Source organism: Bidens hawaiensis, unplaced genomic scaffold, assembly GCF_021521415.1.
Source record: "Bidens hawaiensis isolate Kalapana, Puna unplaced genomic scaffold, B.hawaiensis_p1.1 tig00024283_1, whole genome shotgun sequence".
Taxonomy (NCBI): domain Eukaryota; kingdom Viridiplantae; phylum Streptophyta; class Magnoliopsida; order Asterales; family Asteraceae; genus Bidens; species Bidens hawaiensis.
In genome coordinates this window covers 47,665-64,556 of record NW_027493827.1, presented here as the reverse complement: position 1 = coordinate 64,556, position 16,892 = coordinate 47,665, and the positions used below count along the sequence as shown (strand labels likewise).

At 39.6% G+C, this 16,892-nt stretch overlaps 1 protein-coding gene across 1 annotated transcript; it reads left to right on the top strand.

The window, feature by feature from the left end:
• The first annotated feature begins 8,075 nt into the window (after positions 1 to 8,075).
• LOC143569001 (putative indole-3-pyruvate monooxygenase YUCCA4) lies at positions 8,076 to 13,572 on the top strand. Its single transcript, XM_077055015.1, has 6 exons — positions 8,076 to 9,126; positions 9,631 to 9,879; positions 9,989 to 10,114; positions 11,070 to 11,288; positions 12,659 to 13,129; positions 13,210 to 13,572. Exons 1-6 carry the CDS (start codon positions 8,503 to 8,505, stop codon positions 13,570 to 13,572), a joined length of 2,052 nt encoding a protein of 683 aa, XP_076911130.1. The 5' UTR covers positions 8,076 to 8,502.
• The last annotated feature ends 3,320 nt before the right edge of the window (positions 13,573 to 16,892 follow it).

Here is a 16,892-nt window from a genome sequence, read left to right as displayed (position 1 = left end):
TATTAACTTGTTGCCAATAGACTTGGGAAGTTTTGACATTGTGATAGGTATGGATTGGTTAGTCGAGAACCACGCGGAAGTTATTTGCCATGCGAAGCAGGTTCGGGTCCCACTGTTGAACGGAGAAACCTTGGTGATTCAAGGGGAAAGAAGGGGAGTTGCGACGAAACTAATTTCGTGCCTAAAGGCGCGTAAGTGCCTAAGGAAAGGGTGCTACGCCTTCCTGGCGCATGTCGTAGAGAAGAAAGGAGATGAGCGAAGAATTGAAGACTTACCAGTAGTGCGCGAATTTCCAGAAGTTTTTCCTGAAGATTTACCCGGATTACCGCCGCCGCGACAAGTCGAGTTTCGTATTGATTTGGTCCCAGGAGCTGCGCCAGTAGCTCGAGCGCCTTATCGACTAGCTCCATCTGAGATGCAAGAGCTATCCAATCAGTTACAGGAACTATTGGATAAGGGTTTCATACGCCCAAGCTTTTCACCTTGGGGAGCTCCAGTACTGTTTGTTAAGAAGAAGGATGGTTCGTTCCGGATGTGTATTGACTATAGGGAGCTGAACAAGCTGACAGTCAAGAATCGGTACCCCTTACTGAGGATTGACGACTTATTTGACCAGTTGCAAGGATCCAGTTATTATTCGAAGATAGATCTACGGTCCGGATACCACCAACTTAGGGTCCATGAGGAAGATGTGTCGAAAACAGCCTTCCGAACTAGATACGGCCATTATGAGTTCTTAGTGATGCCTTTCGGGCTAACTAATGCGCCGGCTGTATTCATGGATCTGATGAACCGCGTGTGCAAACCATACTTGGACAAGTTTGTGATTGTATTTATAGATGATATTCTGATTTATTCTCGGACCAAGGCCGAGCATCAGCAACACCTGAGATTGATTTTGGAATTGTTGAGGAAAGAAAAGTTGTATGCAAAGTTTTCCAAGTGCGAGTTTTGGCTTAGAGAAGTTCACTTTCTCGGTCACGTTGTAAACGAGAAAGGAATACACGTTGATCCTTCCAAAGTCAAGGCCATCGAAAACTGGGAAGCGCCAAAAACCCCAACTGAGGTGAGGCAATTCCTAGGACTAGCTGGCTACTATCGACGCTTCATTGAGAACTTCTCCAAAATAGCTCTACCTCTGACCGCGCTAACTCAGAAAGACAAGAAGTTTGTTTGGGGCGAAAATCAGGAAGCAGCGTTTCAAATGTTGAAACAGAAGTTATGTAGTGCGCCAATTTTGTCTCTGCCCGAGGGGACGGACGACATCGTCGTTTACTGTGACGCTTCACATCAGGGACTCGGATGTGTCCTTATGCAGCGAGACAAAGTCATAGCGTATGCCTCGCGCCAACTCAAGACCAATGAAAAGAACTACACAACGCATGATCTGGAACTTGGAGCGGTTGTCTTCGCGCTAAAGATTTGGCGCCATTACCTCTATGGTACAAAGTGTGTAATCTTTACGGATCACAAGAGCCTTCAACATATATTTGATCAAAAGGATTTAAACATGAGGCAACGAAGATGGGTTGAATTGTTGAACGATTATGATTGTGAAATAAAGTATCACCCTGGAAAGGCGAATGTGGTAGCAGACGCGCTAAGTAGGAAGGAGCGAATAAAAACACTACGAGTCAAGGCTCTAAGGCTGACCATTCGCGCAGATCTCTTTACCAGCATCCGAGACGCTCAGCAAGAAGCTTTGAAACCAGAGTTTGCTAAAAACGAATCCCTTGGGGGTATGATTAAGAATTTGGAACTTAAGAACGGCAATCTATATTTCGCTAACCGCATATGGGTCCCTCTCAAGGGAGGATTGCGTGAGCGAGTATTAAACGAGGCTCACAAGACGCGGTATTCCGTACATCCTGGCGCAGACAAGATGTACCAAGATGTTAAAGCGCTGTATTGGTGGCCCAATCTTAAAGGCGCCATCGCGACGTATGTCAGTAAGTGCCTGACGTGTTCAAAAGTAAAGGCTGAATATCAGAAGCCGTCGGGGTTACTTCAGCAGCCAGAAATTCCCATGTGGAAGTGGGAACAAATCTCTATGGACTTCATCACCAAACTGCCAAGGACACCTGGGGGTTATGACACGATCTGGGTTATTGTAGATCGGCTAACTAAGTCAGCGCACTTCCTGCCGATCAAGGAAACCGATAAGATGGAAAAGTTAGCCCGATTGTATATTCGAGAAGTAGTTTCAAAACATGGAGTCCCAGTGTCCATCATTTCTGATAGAGATAGTCGGTTCACCTCAAGATTTTGGAGATCGTTACAAGGAGCTCTAGGTACTCGCCTTGATATGAGTACAGCTTATCATCCTCAAACGGATGGGCAAAGCGAGCGAACAATCCAGACATTGGAAGATATGCTGCGCGCGTGCGCAATCGATTTCGGTGGTAGCTGGGATACTCATCTCCCATTGGTTGAATTTTCTTACAACAACAGTTATCACACAAGTATCAAGGCTGCGCCGTTCGAAGCTTTGTACGGGCGCAAGTGTAGATCCCCACTGTGCTGGGCTGAAGTGGGTGACAAGCAAATGACTGGTCCAGAATTGATCCAAGAAACAACAGACAAGATTTTTCAGATAAGGGATCGCCTTAAGACAGCGCGCGATAGACAGAAGAGCTACGCAGATGTGCGAAGGAAAACACTGGAATTTCGAGTAGGGGATAAAGTACTTTTGAAAGTCTCTCCATGGAAAGGAGTCCCCCGTTTCGGCAAGCGAGGAAAGTTGAATCCGCGCTACATTGGACCATTTGAGATCCTGGAAAGGATCGGTCCGGTTGCTTATAAACTCCGTTTACCCGCCGAACTCAGTGGAGTTCATGATACGTTTCATGTGTCCAACCTCAAAAAGTGTTTATCTGATGAAACGTTGATTTTACCGTTGGAAGAGATTCACATCGACAAACAACTGCACTTCGTAGAAGAGCCTATAGCCGTAACCGATTGGAAAGAACAAAAGTTGCGCAGAAGTCGAATCAAGTTAGTAAAGGTTCAATGGAACTCAAAACATGGGCCTGAATTCACTTGGGAAAGAGAAGATCAAATGCGCCAGAAATACCCACACCTCTTTCAGAACATGGCTTCTGCCAGCAGCGTCTCCTAAATTTCGGGACGAAATTCGCTTAACAGGGGGAGAATGTGACACCCGGTAAATTTCTCAATCCTATAAACTAAGTAATCAACCTAATAATTAGGTGATTGTAAATATCGAGCGCGTGCATTTGTTATGTGCGCCCTGCGCGAGCGCGCCATGTTAGTCAGCGCGTGCATTTGTTATGTGCGCCCTGCGCGAGCGCGCCATGTTAGTCAGCGCGTGAATTTGTTAAGTGCGCCCTGCGCGAGCGCGCCATGTTAAGAACCAGCGTGAGCATATGTTATATGCGCCATGCGCGAATGTTTTGGCTTTATGTTTCCATGTACCTTAACGTTATGATGTCTAATGGGTTGACCGTCACGCATGATGCTAAGGCGGGTGCACCCTAAATCGTTTATGCGCGTGCGGAAGGGAACTAACCTCCCCGCATGGCGGGAACATTGAGAGCTAGTTTGTCTGAAGCTCCAAGATGGAATTGACTTCAACATAACTGATCACTATGTTGAAATACCAAGACCACCGGGAGAATCTACAAATGAAACTCAATGTCCCTGACTGCGAGAAGGTCACGCACCTACCCGCAGCAAAGAAATGTCCTTCACGCAGAAAGCTATGCGCACAAAGTAATACGCGCAGAACACTTAGTCTATTCTCCAGTTGTAAGGAGATTACTCCCGCCCAAAAAGAAACGGTAGCGTGTTTCAGAGATTTTCCACTTTTTACTGTACACTGACAAAGTACCTGAAAAAGCACGCTGTAACATGAAAAGTCAACTGTCAGCCACCCTACTCCCACCAACCACAGACCTGCATGTCCTGACCAAATCAAAATCAAAATCTTTTATCCACTGCTCCACTTTTAAATAAATAATAATAATTTCCATACTTTATCATCATTACCCATAGATATGAAAAGATTACAATCCCCTAGAGCAAGGGATTGTGTTCCCTTGAGTTTGCCTATAAATATGTAACCTAAATTATCATCACCAAACACACTTCAAACTTCTCTCTTAAGAACTGCAACTTGCACTAATCATCTCCCAAGCATCCGTTGTTTTCGTTTCCGATCCTGTTACCAGGTAAGCCTAGAATATAACCTTGAGATCTGCTTTCCAACCCTTATATTCTCCTAATTCTTGATCTTAATACATATATACTTGTTATTTAATCGTATTCTAGACCTTCGATTCCGAGGCCAACACCAAGAAAACCCGAATCTCGATTAATCCCTTAACAAGAACCACAGGTGAGTCTCACAGCCCCTATTCTCGCTGTTTTCACTGTTTTTAAACTGTTTTCGGGGCGAGGGACACGTACTTAAATAATGTTTTATCATGGTATACTTACAAGCTATGCAAGCGATTATGTGTTTAAATTATATTTCATGATGAGCAATGCGAACGGTTATCTAAGGTTTTCGATGTGCGTGCGCTAGAACTCGAGTAAGTGATCACTTTACCATTGGAACTCTAAGGGTAGGGACTGCTGGTTTGATCCACCCACTCGTAGGGGTCGCACCTCTTTGCATGGACGAGTGCCTAGTATGGTCATGGGGCAGTACTATGGGTTTGAGCCCACTCGTAGGGGTCGCGCCTCTTTGCATGGATGAGCGCCTTGTTTTCCGGCACAACGTCCGCGCGTAACCCGCGGGACGGAATTATTGATTAGCTCGTAGTGGCAGCGCCACTTTGCATAGACGAGCACAGTTCCCATAAATGTTCGCGCGTAACCCGCGGAACGATTTTATCAGAATATGTTGATAGAACCATGTTTTACCAAGCATGTGTTTTAATGATGCTATCAGAATTATGTTTCAGAATGATTTGTATCAAGATTATGATGCAATACGATTTATCAAGTTACTAAAACTTGTGAACTCACTCAGTTTATACTGATTCAAATGTTTTTACGTGTCTTTCAGGAGATAATTAGGTAGCGCATGGAGTCACACTTAGAGCACTTCACGCTGAACATCTAAAACTAGCTTTTTGGAAGATTTTAGTTCTATCCCTTCGATGCGCGTGGTTGTTCCCGCCGCGCAAGGGGATATGGCATGGAAATCTTCAACAGTTTTTATACTTGGATGTTTTATGTAATTTTTAAACAATGTAATGTATTTGTATTAAACATTTCATGCGCAATGAAAATCTTTGAATGTTTGCAATGGCCCGTGCTTAATTATCAATCCCCACTCGCGCGCGCCCGGCTGTTTCCGCCGCTCAGGGCCGGGTGTGACAGTTAGACGGGTTGAACAAGTGATTTCTGGGACGTATCGAGCAAGGAAATAGAGTTGTTATAACCCGAAACTTGTCCTAACGCTAAAACAAGTGATACGGGACATAAAAGGTGGCAAAACGGAAGGACCAAAACAAGCCGAGTCATCCGACCCGAATGAGGAACCGTTCGAGCCGAACTAGTCGACTCAAATGGAATCCCATTCGAGAACTAGGTCGAAATGGAATCCCAATCAAGCCGAAAAGTTGATTCTTAAGCCACCCCCCCCCCCCCCAGTTTGTTAAATGATCCGACTCGTTCAAACTTGGCTTAGAATAAGAAAAAGGGCATTTCTGATGAAGATTTTGGTAAAGCCTTATTAGTGAAAATAAAATCCAGCTCGGGACTCTGCCCCTTGGACCCTGCTAGGGCTGCCACCACTAGACCCCCGCTTCCAGGGGCGTTGCCCCTACACCACCATTCGTTGAGAGTCTCATTAACTTAGAAAATATGAGATAGTTAGAACTAGATAATTGATACTTATGACTTGTTAAACAGTTAGCCGTGCTCAATTAAAAAGGGGTATCACTATTAACTCCGAGAAGAACCGACTTTAGGTGAGTTCTAGCCCTTTTCTCTGTTATGTTTTTGGGGCTGTGTCCATACTCCTATGTGTTTAGTAAATACACTTATCTTAAGTGGTAAGTGTATTCTATGTGATTGTTTATGAATGATGTTTAATTAATGCAAATATTGTTATGAGAAAGTACGTGGATGTATATGAATATATACATAAACATATATATGTGTGTGTGTGTAAAGGTAAGCAAAATATGAATTGTAGGGGTACCGGACCCTAATAATATCCGAGGTATGAAGGGTGTTGGACCTTAATAATATCAGAGGTACGTAGGGTACCAAACCATAATAATATCCGAGGTATGTAGGGTGCCGGACCCTAATAATATCCAAGGTACGTAAGGTGCCGGACCCTAATAATATCCGAGGTAAGTAGGGCGAAACGCTCTTTTAAACGTAAAGATAGTATGAAGTGTTGTATGTATGTAAGTATATATGAAAGAAAGACGAACAGATAAAGTATTTAATACGCCTATTCGGATGCGTATTAGTAAGTAAATGAATGAATTGTATGTCTGATTAGTTAGAACTCACTCAGCATAGCTGACCTTTAGTATGCACGCAGGTGAATAGGATGAGACAGATAACTTGAGGAGAGACACGTGGCATTCAAGAAGAGATTGGCATCGGAAGAAGAAAACATCTTGTGATGATTTTTGTTATTGTTCAGACGATGTACAACGTTTTAAGACATGTTTTTCTTAAGATTTGTAAGGATTGGTTGACTTTTAATATTCTGCAAAAGTTTTAATTAACTCTGATTTTAGAACTATGTTTATGAATAAATCCAATACCAAATGTAGGGCTGCCAGGACCGGGGCCTTAAAGCTAGTCGTTATTTGAGGATTCCAACTTCAAACAACCAAAATCGCAAATACGACGTACATGAAAGTAAACATTCTTTTCGCGGCATGATCGGGAGTATAGATTGCATACATTGAGAGTGGGGCAACTGTCCAACCGCATGGCGAGGTCAATACACTCGTCGTGACCATGGAATACCAACGGTTAGTCTTCAAGCCATTTATTTACATGACCTTTGGGTTTGGTCGGCCTACTTTGGCTCCGTCGGGCCAAACAACGACATAAATGTTCTCAACTCGTCGCCCGTGCTAGAGTATTACATCAGCCGTAGAACACCGATCTTACCGTTTTATGCGAACGGTACCTACTACCGTCACAAATACTATCTAGGAGATGGGATATATCCGGAGTACTTGATCATCGTGAAAACGTTTCAAAACCAGATAAAAGAAAAAAGATAATATTTTAAGAAGAATCAAGAGTCCACGTGAAAAGATATTGAGAGGTGTTTCGAGGTTCTAAAAAAATGTTGGCATTAATGTAAAAACCCCTTGTCGTGTATGGTGGATGGCAAAAATGAACGATGCCATGCATACGTGTATCATGTTGCATAATATGATTTTAGAATCCAAGGGCAAAGCAATATGCCAACACCATATACCAGGGAGTGTTCCCGAACAGTATCATGAACCAACCGAAGAACAACAAACACGAAACAATCACGAGCTCACATCAAGTGAGATAATAACCAACTTAAGGCGGATTTAGTTTAACATGTTTGGGATAATCTTCCCATTGAAGACGAAGACGAAAAAAAAGACAGAGACAAAGACGAGGACGAGGACAATCAACAATACGGCGAAATCGAAGACGAGCCTTAAATTAGTATTTTTATAAGCATTTTTTTTAATTTTGTTTTTTTAATGTATTCTTCTATTTAATTAATTTAATGAATTTTTATTTATTTAATTTAATAAGATTTTATTTGTTTAATTTAATTAAAAAAAATAAACAAAAAATGATGTGGCGATGTAATAGGCTATAAAACTATTACACCTTAAAATAAAAATTATCAATTTGTTAGTTGGGCACCACATATCATATATCTCCTAATTTTTAACACCCATTGTACATAGCCTCATAAAAAACATGCAAGACTAGTTACGAGTTTATATGTTTTTCATTGATTGTTCAAAGTGACTATTTTATTTTTTAAAACTTCTTAAACTCCAATAAGTAGGATAAATATTAAATAAAATAATTTAAACTAATTAAATAACCAAAAACAAGTGGAGTTGATGACTGACTTATTGACCCCACCTATAACCCTATAAATTCAAGTCATCTACACAGTAAAACTCAGACTCATCCATCCACATAAATGTGTTTATAGTTTTGCCCTCTCTTCTTCACTTTCACTTTGCCCCTTCACTTCACTTCCTCTGAACAAACAAGCCTTGAGAAAGTGGACCAAATCCTTTCGTTAACCCTACACGCCTCCATATTTACACAAACACCCCCTTATCTCTGCATTAAAATACCGTCAGGAAAAAAAACCCACATTTCAATTCACTCAACACACCCATTTAAACTCTTGGTTCCTAAACCAAACCACAAGCAAAATAGACCATTCTTGAAAACCAGTGTTTTTTTTCAAGATTTATAAAAACCCTTCATTTTCTTGATTTTGTGTTTTTGGGTTTTGATCTTTTTACCTTTCTTGACAAATCTTTGATGGGTTCTTGTGAAAAAGCCAAGATTTTTATAAAATTTGATGGGCCTATAATTGTGGGTGCTGGTCCTTCTGGTATAGCTGTAGCAGCTTGTCTTCAAGAAAATAATATCCCATCTCTTGTTCTTGAAAGAAGTGACTGCATAGGTTCTTTATGGCAACACAAAACTTATGATAGGTTAAAAGTTCATCTCCCTAAACAGTTTTGTGAGCTTCCATTGTATGGGTACCCAAAGAATTTCCCAAAATACCCTTCAAAAAGCCAGTTTATTTCCTACATGGAAGCTTATGCTGGCCACTTTAATATCAAGCCAAAGTTCAACCAAACAGTGGAAAGTGCTGAATATGATGTTGAAAATGGTGTTTGGAAAGTGGTTACACAAGATTATGTGTATGAGTCAAGGTGGTTGGTGGTGGCTACTGGAGAGAATGCTGAGGCGGTTGTGCCGGAGATACAAGGGATTGAGAGGTTTGAAGGGGTGGTCAAACATACAAGTGAGTATAAAAGTGGTTGTGAGTTTAGAGGTCAAAGGGTTTTGGTTGTAGGGTGTGGGAATTCTGGCATGGAGGTTAGTTTGGACCTTTGCCGTTACAATGCAAGTCCTTTTGTGGTGGTTAGAAACTCAGTAAGTTTATTGTTACTATTATTTTTGTTTTTGTTTTTGTTTTTGTTTTTATTATTATTATTATTATTATCATCATGTTCTTCTTTTCAGTGTGATTTTAGGTAATTGTGTGTGAGGTGATGATTAGTGTATGATTGTTTGATTTTTATATGTAAATGTAAAAGTCAATCAAGCTTGCCTTTTAGGTCACTTTTTGAAAAGGGTCTTTTTTAATATTGAAAAATATTATTTAATAATAGTTGAAGTCACAATATCCCCAAAATATCGATACTATCAATATCTTTCTCATATGGAAGTCTTTCTTTTTATGCTATAGCAATTAAAGTTTACTTTTTTTTTTCCATTTGGGTATTTCATCTTTTGTGGTGGTTCTTGACAGAAAGTAGTTAGTATCTAGCACATGATTTAAAACTTGTATATTAGACACGTGTTTCAATGTAATATCAAGGTTTTAAAATTTAATCATTATATGAAGTAAGTTGACCTTTTGAGACATTTGTGAAGGTTCATGTTTTGCCTAGAGAGATTTTTGGATTCACAACATTTGGAATAGCTATGGCACTTCTCAAATGGCTACCTCTTAGAGTGGTGGACAAGTTGATCTTGTTTATGGCCAATTTAACACTTGGAAACACCGATAAACTAGGCCTCCGGCGGCCAAAAACCGGCCCCATTGAACTTAAAAATGCCACAGGAAAAACACCGGTATTGGACACCGGTGCCTTATCACTTATCAAATCGGGTAACATCAAGGTAACTATCAAAAGATTCCCTGACACATGGATTAATGTGTTGTAAAAGGCAACAAATATTTGATTTTTTGTGAAATATTTGATTTTTGTGATTTGTTGGAATGTTTTAGGTGGTGGAGCAAGGAGTGAGAGAACTCACTAGAAATGGAGCTAGATTTATGGATGGTCAAGAAATTGCGTTTGATTCTATTGTGTTGGCAACAGGATACAAGAGCAATGTGCCATTTTGGCTCAAGGTAAATTTCAAGACAGAAGTTGTGAAAAATATAGTTTTTAAAACAATTTTTGATTATTAAAATCATGCATAACATAGTTATCAATGGTTAAAATCTTTAAATCTAAGATTTTCACCTCTCAATCAGAACATTTTTTAAATAGTTACGCATCCGTTATGATAGTGGCGTAAGTGGTTCAGTTTAAAACCATAAAATCATATAAAATCAAATTATGAACACCCCTATCTATGTATGTGAGTAGACCCAAGAACCCTCTTTTTCCATTATAGTTAAATATTATTATAGAAAAATCAAAATCGTACTTATTTTTAAATATATTTTTACAGAATTTTATCTTATTCTCAATCTCACATCACTTTCTAAGCCTTACACAGAAGCCTACAAAATGGTTTTTAGTAACCAAAAAAGTGAAAATCTGATGGCACTCGTTTGGCTGATTCTCAATCTCTTAACATTTTTGTTGTCATTTTATGATGCGTTACTGTCAGCAAGTATTCCAATGCTAATATTTCTTTTATTTTAGGTTTCCCCCGCCCCCCTAAAAATGAGTTTAAGAAATCTACTAGTAACAGAAACTAAGTTTCTACCCCAAGAGTGATGTACACCTTTCAATGAATAATTGTATAAATCGTAAAACATTATTATTCTGGTTATAGTAAATATTTTTCTGGAATAATATCACCATAAAATATTCAGCCACTGCAGTTTTCTAGTGAGAGAATCCGAATTGAAATTTGATGGGCATATTATGATCTCATTATTTTGTCCTGCATAAAGAGTTGGGTCATTGAGTATGGCCCACACACTTTAAATAGGTGGATTATTTTTAAAGTAAAAAAAATGAAATAAATTCCAACTAAAGCATACTCAAGTCTCAATTCTTGATTTGTATAAATACTAGTATATATTAGTATATTTGGTATAATAAAAAATATTCATATTTCATGTGTTTCAGGGAAGTGATTTTTTTACTGATGATGGAATGCCGAAAACGCCTTTCCCAAATGGATGGAAAGGGGAGGATGGATTATACACAGTGGGGTTTACACGAAGGGGTCTTTTTGGTACAACATCTGACGCGTTTAAAATTGCTAAAGACATTACGGATCAATGGCAGTCTATAATGAGCATTTCAAAGCATGAGTTTAGGTTAAAGTCGAGTAATGATAACAAAGTATTCAGAAAAAAATAAGAGATAAATAAGGTTTTTATTTTTCTTTAGACGTGTAGTGGCATGGGGTAATTTTCTAGTTCAGTGTTTACCAAACAACATTGTCTTTTAGGTTAAAAGTTTATGATGTTATTGGGTTACTTCTTGAGGGGTGGTGGGGTTAACATTGTACATTGACAAGTTTTATAATTCACTCAGTTCTTTCATTCTTTATAAAGAATGGCTTTTGGTTGGGTTGGATATTTCCATGTCTTGCATCAACTTGTCTTATTGTCCTTGGTTTATAATGTTGAACTTGAAGTTTACCTTACACACATTAAATGTAGGTTCCTATTAGGGATACCCAAGTAAACTTGGAGACACCCATTTTATTTATGACGGATAGTTCTATCCGCTGCGGAGTAGGGGTTCTGTCGCATGCTATCCTGTTTATGATGTACCCTATTCTTCGCGAATAGGTTTATCCACGGCGTATAAAGTGCCAAACAATTTGCGACAATTAAAGCAGATATAACCTCATACCCTATACGTCAGGGATAGGGCTATCCACGGCGGATTGAGTCAAATCTGAATTATTGAGCCTTCCGACTCCCCTCCTTTCTCTCTATATCACAATTCACAAACACAACACAATACACATTACACATAACACAAAAGCATAGTTATACCTGCCTAGAATAAATTATTTTTGCGTGACATTTTCAACGTGGTACAAAAAAAATGTCGTGGTATGATTATTTGTTTCCAGGCTCGAACGACGAGCAGTCGGGCTATACATATAACGATCAGTCGGAGTAGCAGGGCTTACCAAATTTGATGTACTTCCAGACCTGAACCAGGAGCCGGGCTATGCATATATCGAGTAGTCCGACTTATCAAATACTGACCAGGTTTCGTTGTACATTTCTATAATATAATAGTAGTCGCCAGTTAATTTTTAAATAAGATATGTTGTCATTCTATTTTGTCAGGGCATATCATATATGGTGGTAGTCAACCTTCGTGGCCGAAGGATAATAGCACGTCGAATACATACGAAGTCTCACCGGAAGAACATCCTTAAGGTCAGCCGTCGTACCGGTTACCTGTAGAAGGGTCGTATTAGGGTACCGGTCTTCGTACCAGTTACATGTGAATGGTCCATATTACGGAACCCAAACTTCGTACCAGTTACCGTTAGAAGAGCCACCGTACCGGTCGCGACTAGTACCGAATTACATCGAGGATACCATTCAAGAGGTTAGTGGCGAAGGAGGCGATGATAGTGGTGGTGGGTGACCGTTACGTACGCGAGACGACAGTTTCGTATGTAACGGATAATGCATGACACAATATGTTTTGTTTAAATATTAGTTTACGTTACTTGATTTTAGTATTTTAATTCTTGTGATGAGTTGGTGGATTGGGCTAAAAAGAGAGGACGGGAACATGGTTGTGTTATCATGGTCCAAAGATCAAGGAACAAAAGTGTGGACCTTGCATGCAATCGTGGAGGGGAACCCAAACTCAAGGCCATGGTGAGGCATACCAAGAGTACTAAAAAGGGTTGCATATTTAAACTCGTTGGGAGGCACAACATGGGAGGTGATTGCTGGAAGCTAGAGGTAATCCACGAGACGCACAACCACGATCCCGTTGTCTTTGAGGAGGGGCACGCGCCAAGGAAAATGACCGACGGGGAACTTGATATGGTTGCGACGTTACACCAGCAGGGAGTGAGGGCTAGTCAAATTAAATCAGCCGTACGAGATTGGTTTCCCGATAACAAATGTATTATTAAGGATGTATACAACGCCGTGAGGATTGTTAAAGAGCAAGATAAAATTGTTGGCACCCCCATGAAGGTAGTTAAAAACCTTCCAAGTTTGACTATTTAAAACAAATATTTGTAACATTTACTTACTTTTTGTTAAACCCAATGCAGGTACTTGAAAACTTTCTCCAAACCCATGATTTCGTGTTTCATACCTGGGAGAATCCTTCCACCAATAGGAAGGAGGATGTTTTATTATGTCGCCAGAAGTCGTATACGATGTGGCGTGTGTTCCCAGATGTGTTGTTGATTGACACAACGTACAACACCAACATGTATAAGTGGTCGCTTGTTCAGTTTGTTGGTGTGACCTCGACATCGAAGTTGTTCTGTATTGCGCACTTGGTTGTAATTTGGGAACGAGAGGGTAACTTCACGTGGGCCCTCGAGCGACTTAATGGGAGGCTCGATGATTGTAGGGAGCTGCGTGTGATCATGACTGAAAGGGACCAAGCCCCTGATGAACTCGTGTAACATAGTCTTCCCAAATGCTACCAAAAACCTATGTAGGCAGCATATCACAGACAACATAAAGAAAAAGCATAAGAGTCTTTATCGGACAGATATCTTTAAAGACTTCTCTTACTAGTGGAAAGTGTTGTACACGTCGCCGACAACAACTGACTTCGACTATAACTGTGGTCAAATGGAAGCTACGTTAGCTGGACACGGGAGACGCGGTGAGTCTTTCACGCATATACATTTACTAACTACTTTAGATTCTAGTTGTACATTGCATAAATTTTTGTTTTTTATTTTTCTTTCGGAGGTTTGGTATTATATTCGTGACAACTGCTTGGTGCCATACAAACAAAAGTTCTTATCCTGCTGGATTGACGATTGCCGAAACTTTGGCGAGCATACAAAAAACCAAGTTTAGGGGGCGCCGAAGGTGGGGGCGGCCTTGGAACGACCGGCGCGTTTGGATTAATTTTGTGGCCCCTCATCATTCAACGGTCACATGACTGTTTAAAGAAAAAAAATTTAACCATTTTCTATATAAATTAAAACCATTTTTCATTTTTACTCAAACAACTCTCTTAACACCACCTTTACAACTCTCAAACTACACCATTATTTTACTCTATAACTCTCAAATTTCCACAACCATGAATCCGAGCTCAAACCCAAACCCAAACCCGAACACAAGCTCGAGCTCAAACCTGAACCCAAACCCGATGGGATCCGACTCAAAGGTGGTGGGCTACTTTGCTCTCAACTAACAATGACTCTAATAATCCGTTCTATGCCAACCAACAAAGACACGTAATGCATCCACCCATGCAACCGTTTACCACCGATATGTTCTTTCCACTGCCAATGCCGTTTATGACTTCGCAAGTACCAGAAACCCAAGCACATGAAACCTAAATACTCGAAACCCAAGTACCGAAACCCAAGGAACCGAACTGCAAGTTCGTCGTAAACGAAGTCATAAAAAGAAGCCTGCTGACGATCAAACAACTACCGAAAAGGCCGAAAGACAAAGGTGGGAAGCAGATGAGGAATTGGCGTTAGCGTGTGTGTGAATCGACTCATCCGAAAACTCAATTCAAGGTAAATTATAAAATTTTTATATATATTTCATGTTTTAATTTTTTGTTGACTAATACTAAGATTTTATATGTATCGAAGGTGACGGTAAACATACCCCTGAAGTTTGGGAAAAAATACGTATTAAGTTCTTTGCTATAATGGGTCGAGGTTTCTACCCCGAAAAGGATTCCGTCTCCAACAAATGGAAGGCAAGGCACGCAAAAATGACGAACTTTTCTGACAGTTACACCCGCGTTACAAACAATAGAAAAAACGGCGTGAGCGAAGTAAACGTGATCGAGTGTTGTTTAAAACAATACAAGGCCCTCTATAAAGCAGATTTCAATATGTTGGAAATTTGGAGACAATGCACGAGCTTGCCAAAGTGGCATCTGATCCTGACATCTTTACCACGATCGTCCAAATAGTCAAAGACAACGCCTACTTCGGCCGATCAATCACCGCCTCAAGTCGCGTCGGATGCTCGTTGTCAATTTAATCTAAACGAGTATGATCTCGATTTTATTTTTGATGAACTTGATGAGTTACCACGTCCGGTAGGAAGAGATAAAGCCAAGGCGACGGCTAGAGGTGGAGGATCTTCGTCTAGAACGACTTCCTCGATGAGTTCTGAAGTGAGCTCGTGTTTTGACAACTTGGAGCTTAAACTAACTGATATTGCCAATGCTAAAAAACACTCAATGACAACTTAGAGCTTAAACTAACTGATATTGCCAATGCTAAAAAACACTCAAAAGATGAACTCACAAGAATTCATGAAGAAAGAAAAGTGATACATGCGAAATACAAAGTGATGCATGAAGAAAGAAAAAAAGTTCACTTGGAGCAGTAACGCGAAAAGGATTTCAAGCTCCTCACAAAGGATCTGTCGCATCTAGATCCGGTCACACGGGCATTTATGAAGGAAAACAAGCAAGGATAATGGCCGAATATGCAAACGACGACGACGAAGAATATTAGTTATATGTTGGTTATGTTTTTTTGTTGTATGTTTTTTATTTTTTTTTTCATTTATATGTTTTTTATTTTTATTTAAAATTTAATTTTAGTATTACTATATTATTTTTTAATTTTTATTAAATTGTGTCTTTTACAAAAACAAACAAACAAATAAATAAATAAAAGGTTTAAAGGCCCTAACCATAAAGGGGCATTATAGGTTGGCTTCGATGCCCCAGTGCCCCGTTGCACTGACGTGACATTGTGGAGGGGCTTTGATGCTCCCCACATAAAGAACAACCTAAATGTAACTTATAGTACTTATTTGGCTTTTAAATACAAGTAGTTAGCATATATATTATATTTGTTTTATGTGTTTTAACTCACTTTTTATTGTAACTAACCAGTTGCCCGCACGATGCAGCGGTATACGCACAAACGCAACCGGTGTTAGTAGGTTTGTAACCTCGCAACGGTATGTGTGTTACCCGAGGTGGTACGCATTTAATGTAGCATCGGGCGTGTAACCGATGCCGGTAAAAGCGCCACATAACGCATATGCGTGAGCAATCCGATATGTATACACAATGACATCCACGTAAATGATGCTTGAACGCGTGTAACTGGTGGCGACAATCAAGAAGCAAAGATGAAATGTACAGTAATTTCAAATAAACTACTTTTTAACCCAATTCGTTTCGACGGACATGTTGCGACCCAAAAACGTTTTAACTCGAAGCCCGTTTTGACATGACCCCTTTCGATCTAAACCCATCCCAACATGAACTAAATTAACCCTCTTTGTATAAATCTATTACAACCATAACTCGTTTCGACACTAGCCAAACCTACCCGACGGTTGCCGGTAATAACTGGTAATCACGTAACATGTTAGTTTTTTAAAACTTAATAAATTATAGCAATACCATACTCAAATTAAAGAGAATAAAATGCTCGTTTTTACTGTGTAATTTTTTTTTAGAAAAACTAATGACGTGTGAAAAAGTTATGACCATTAAAAAATCGTGAAGTAGTTGGTTTAGAATGAGGGGAAAATGTATAACTATTTAATAAATTAACAAAACTTGATTGAAGTTGAAGAACCAATATTGTAAATTATTTTTAAATGTGTAAAGACTATGTTATCCCTACTTTTTAAAATTTTATGTATTGTAACTTGTATAATATGCAACAAGAATGATATCTCTTAAAATTAAAGAGTTCCCTTGCTCCTATATTGTATATAAATATAGATATAGAGATATATGCATGTGTTATAAGATATTCAAAGATTTTAA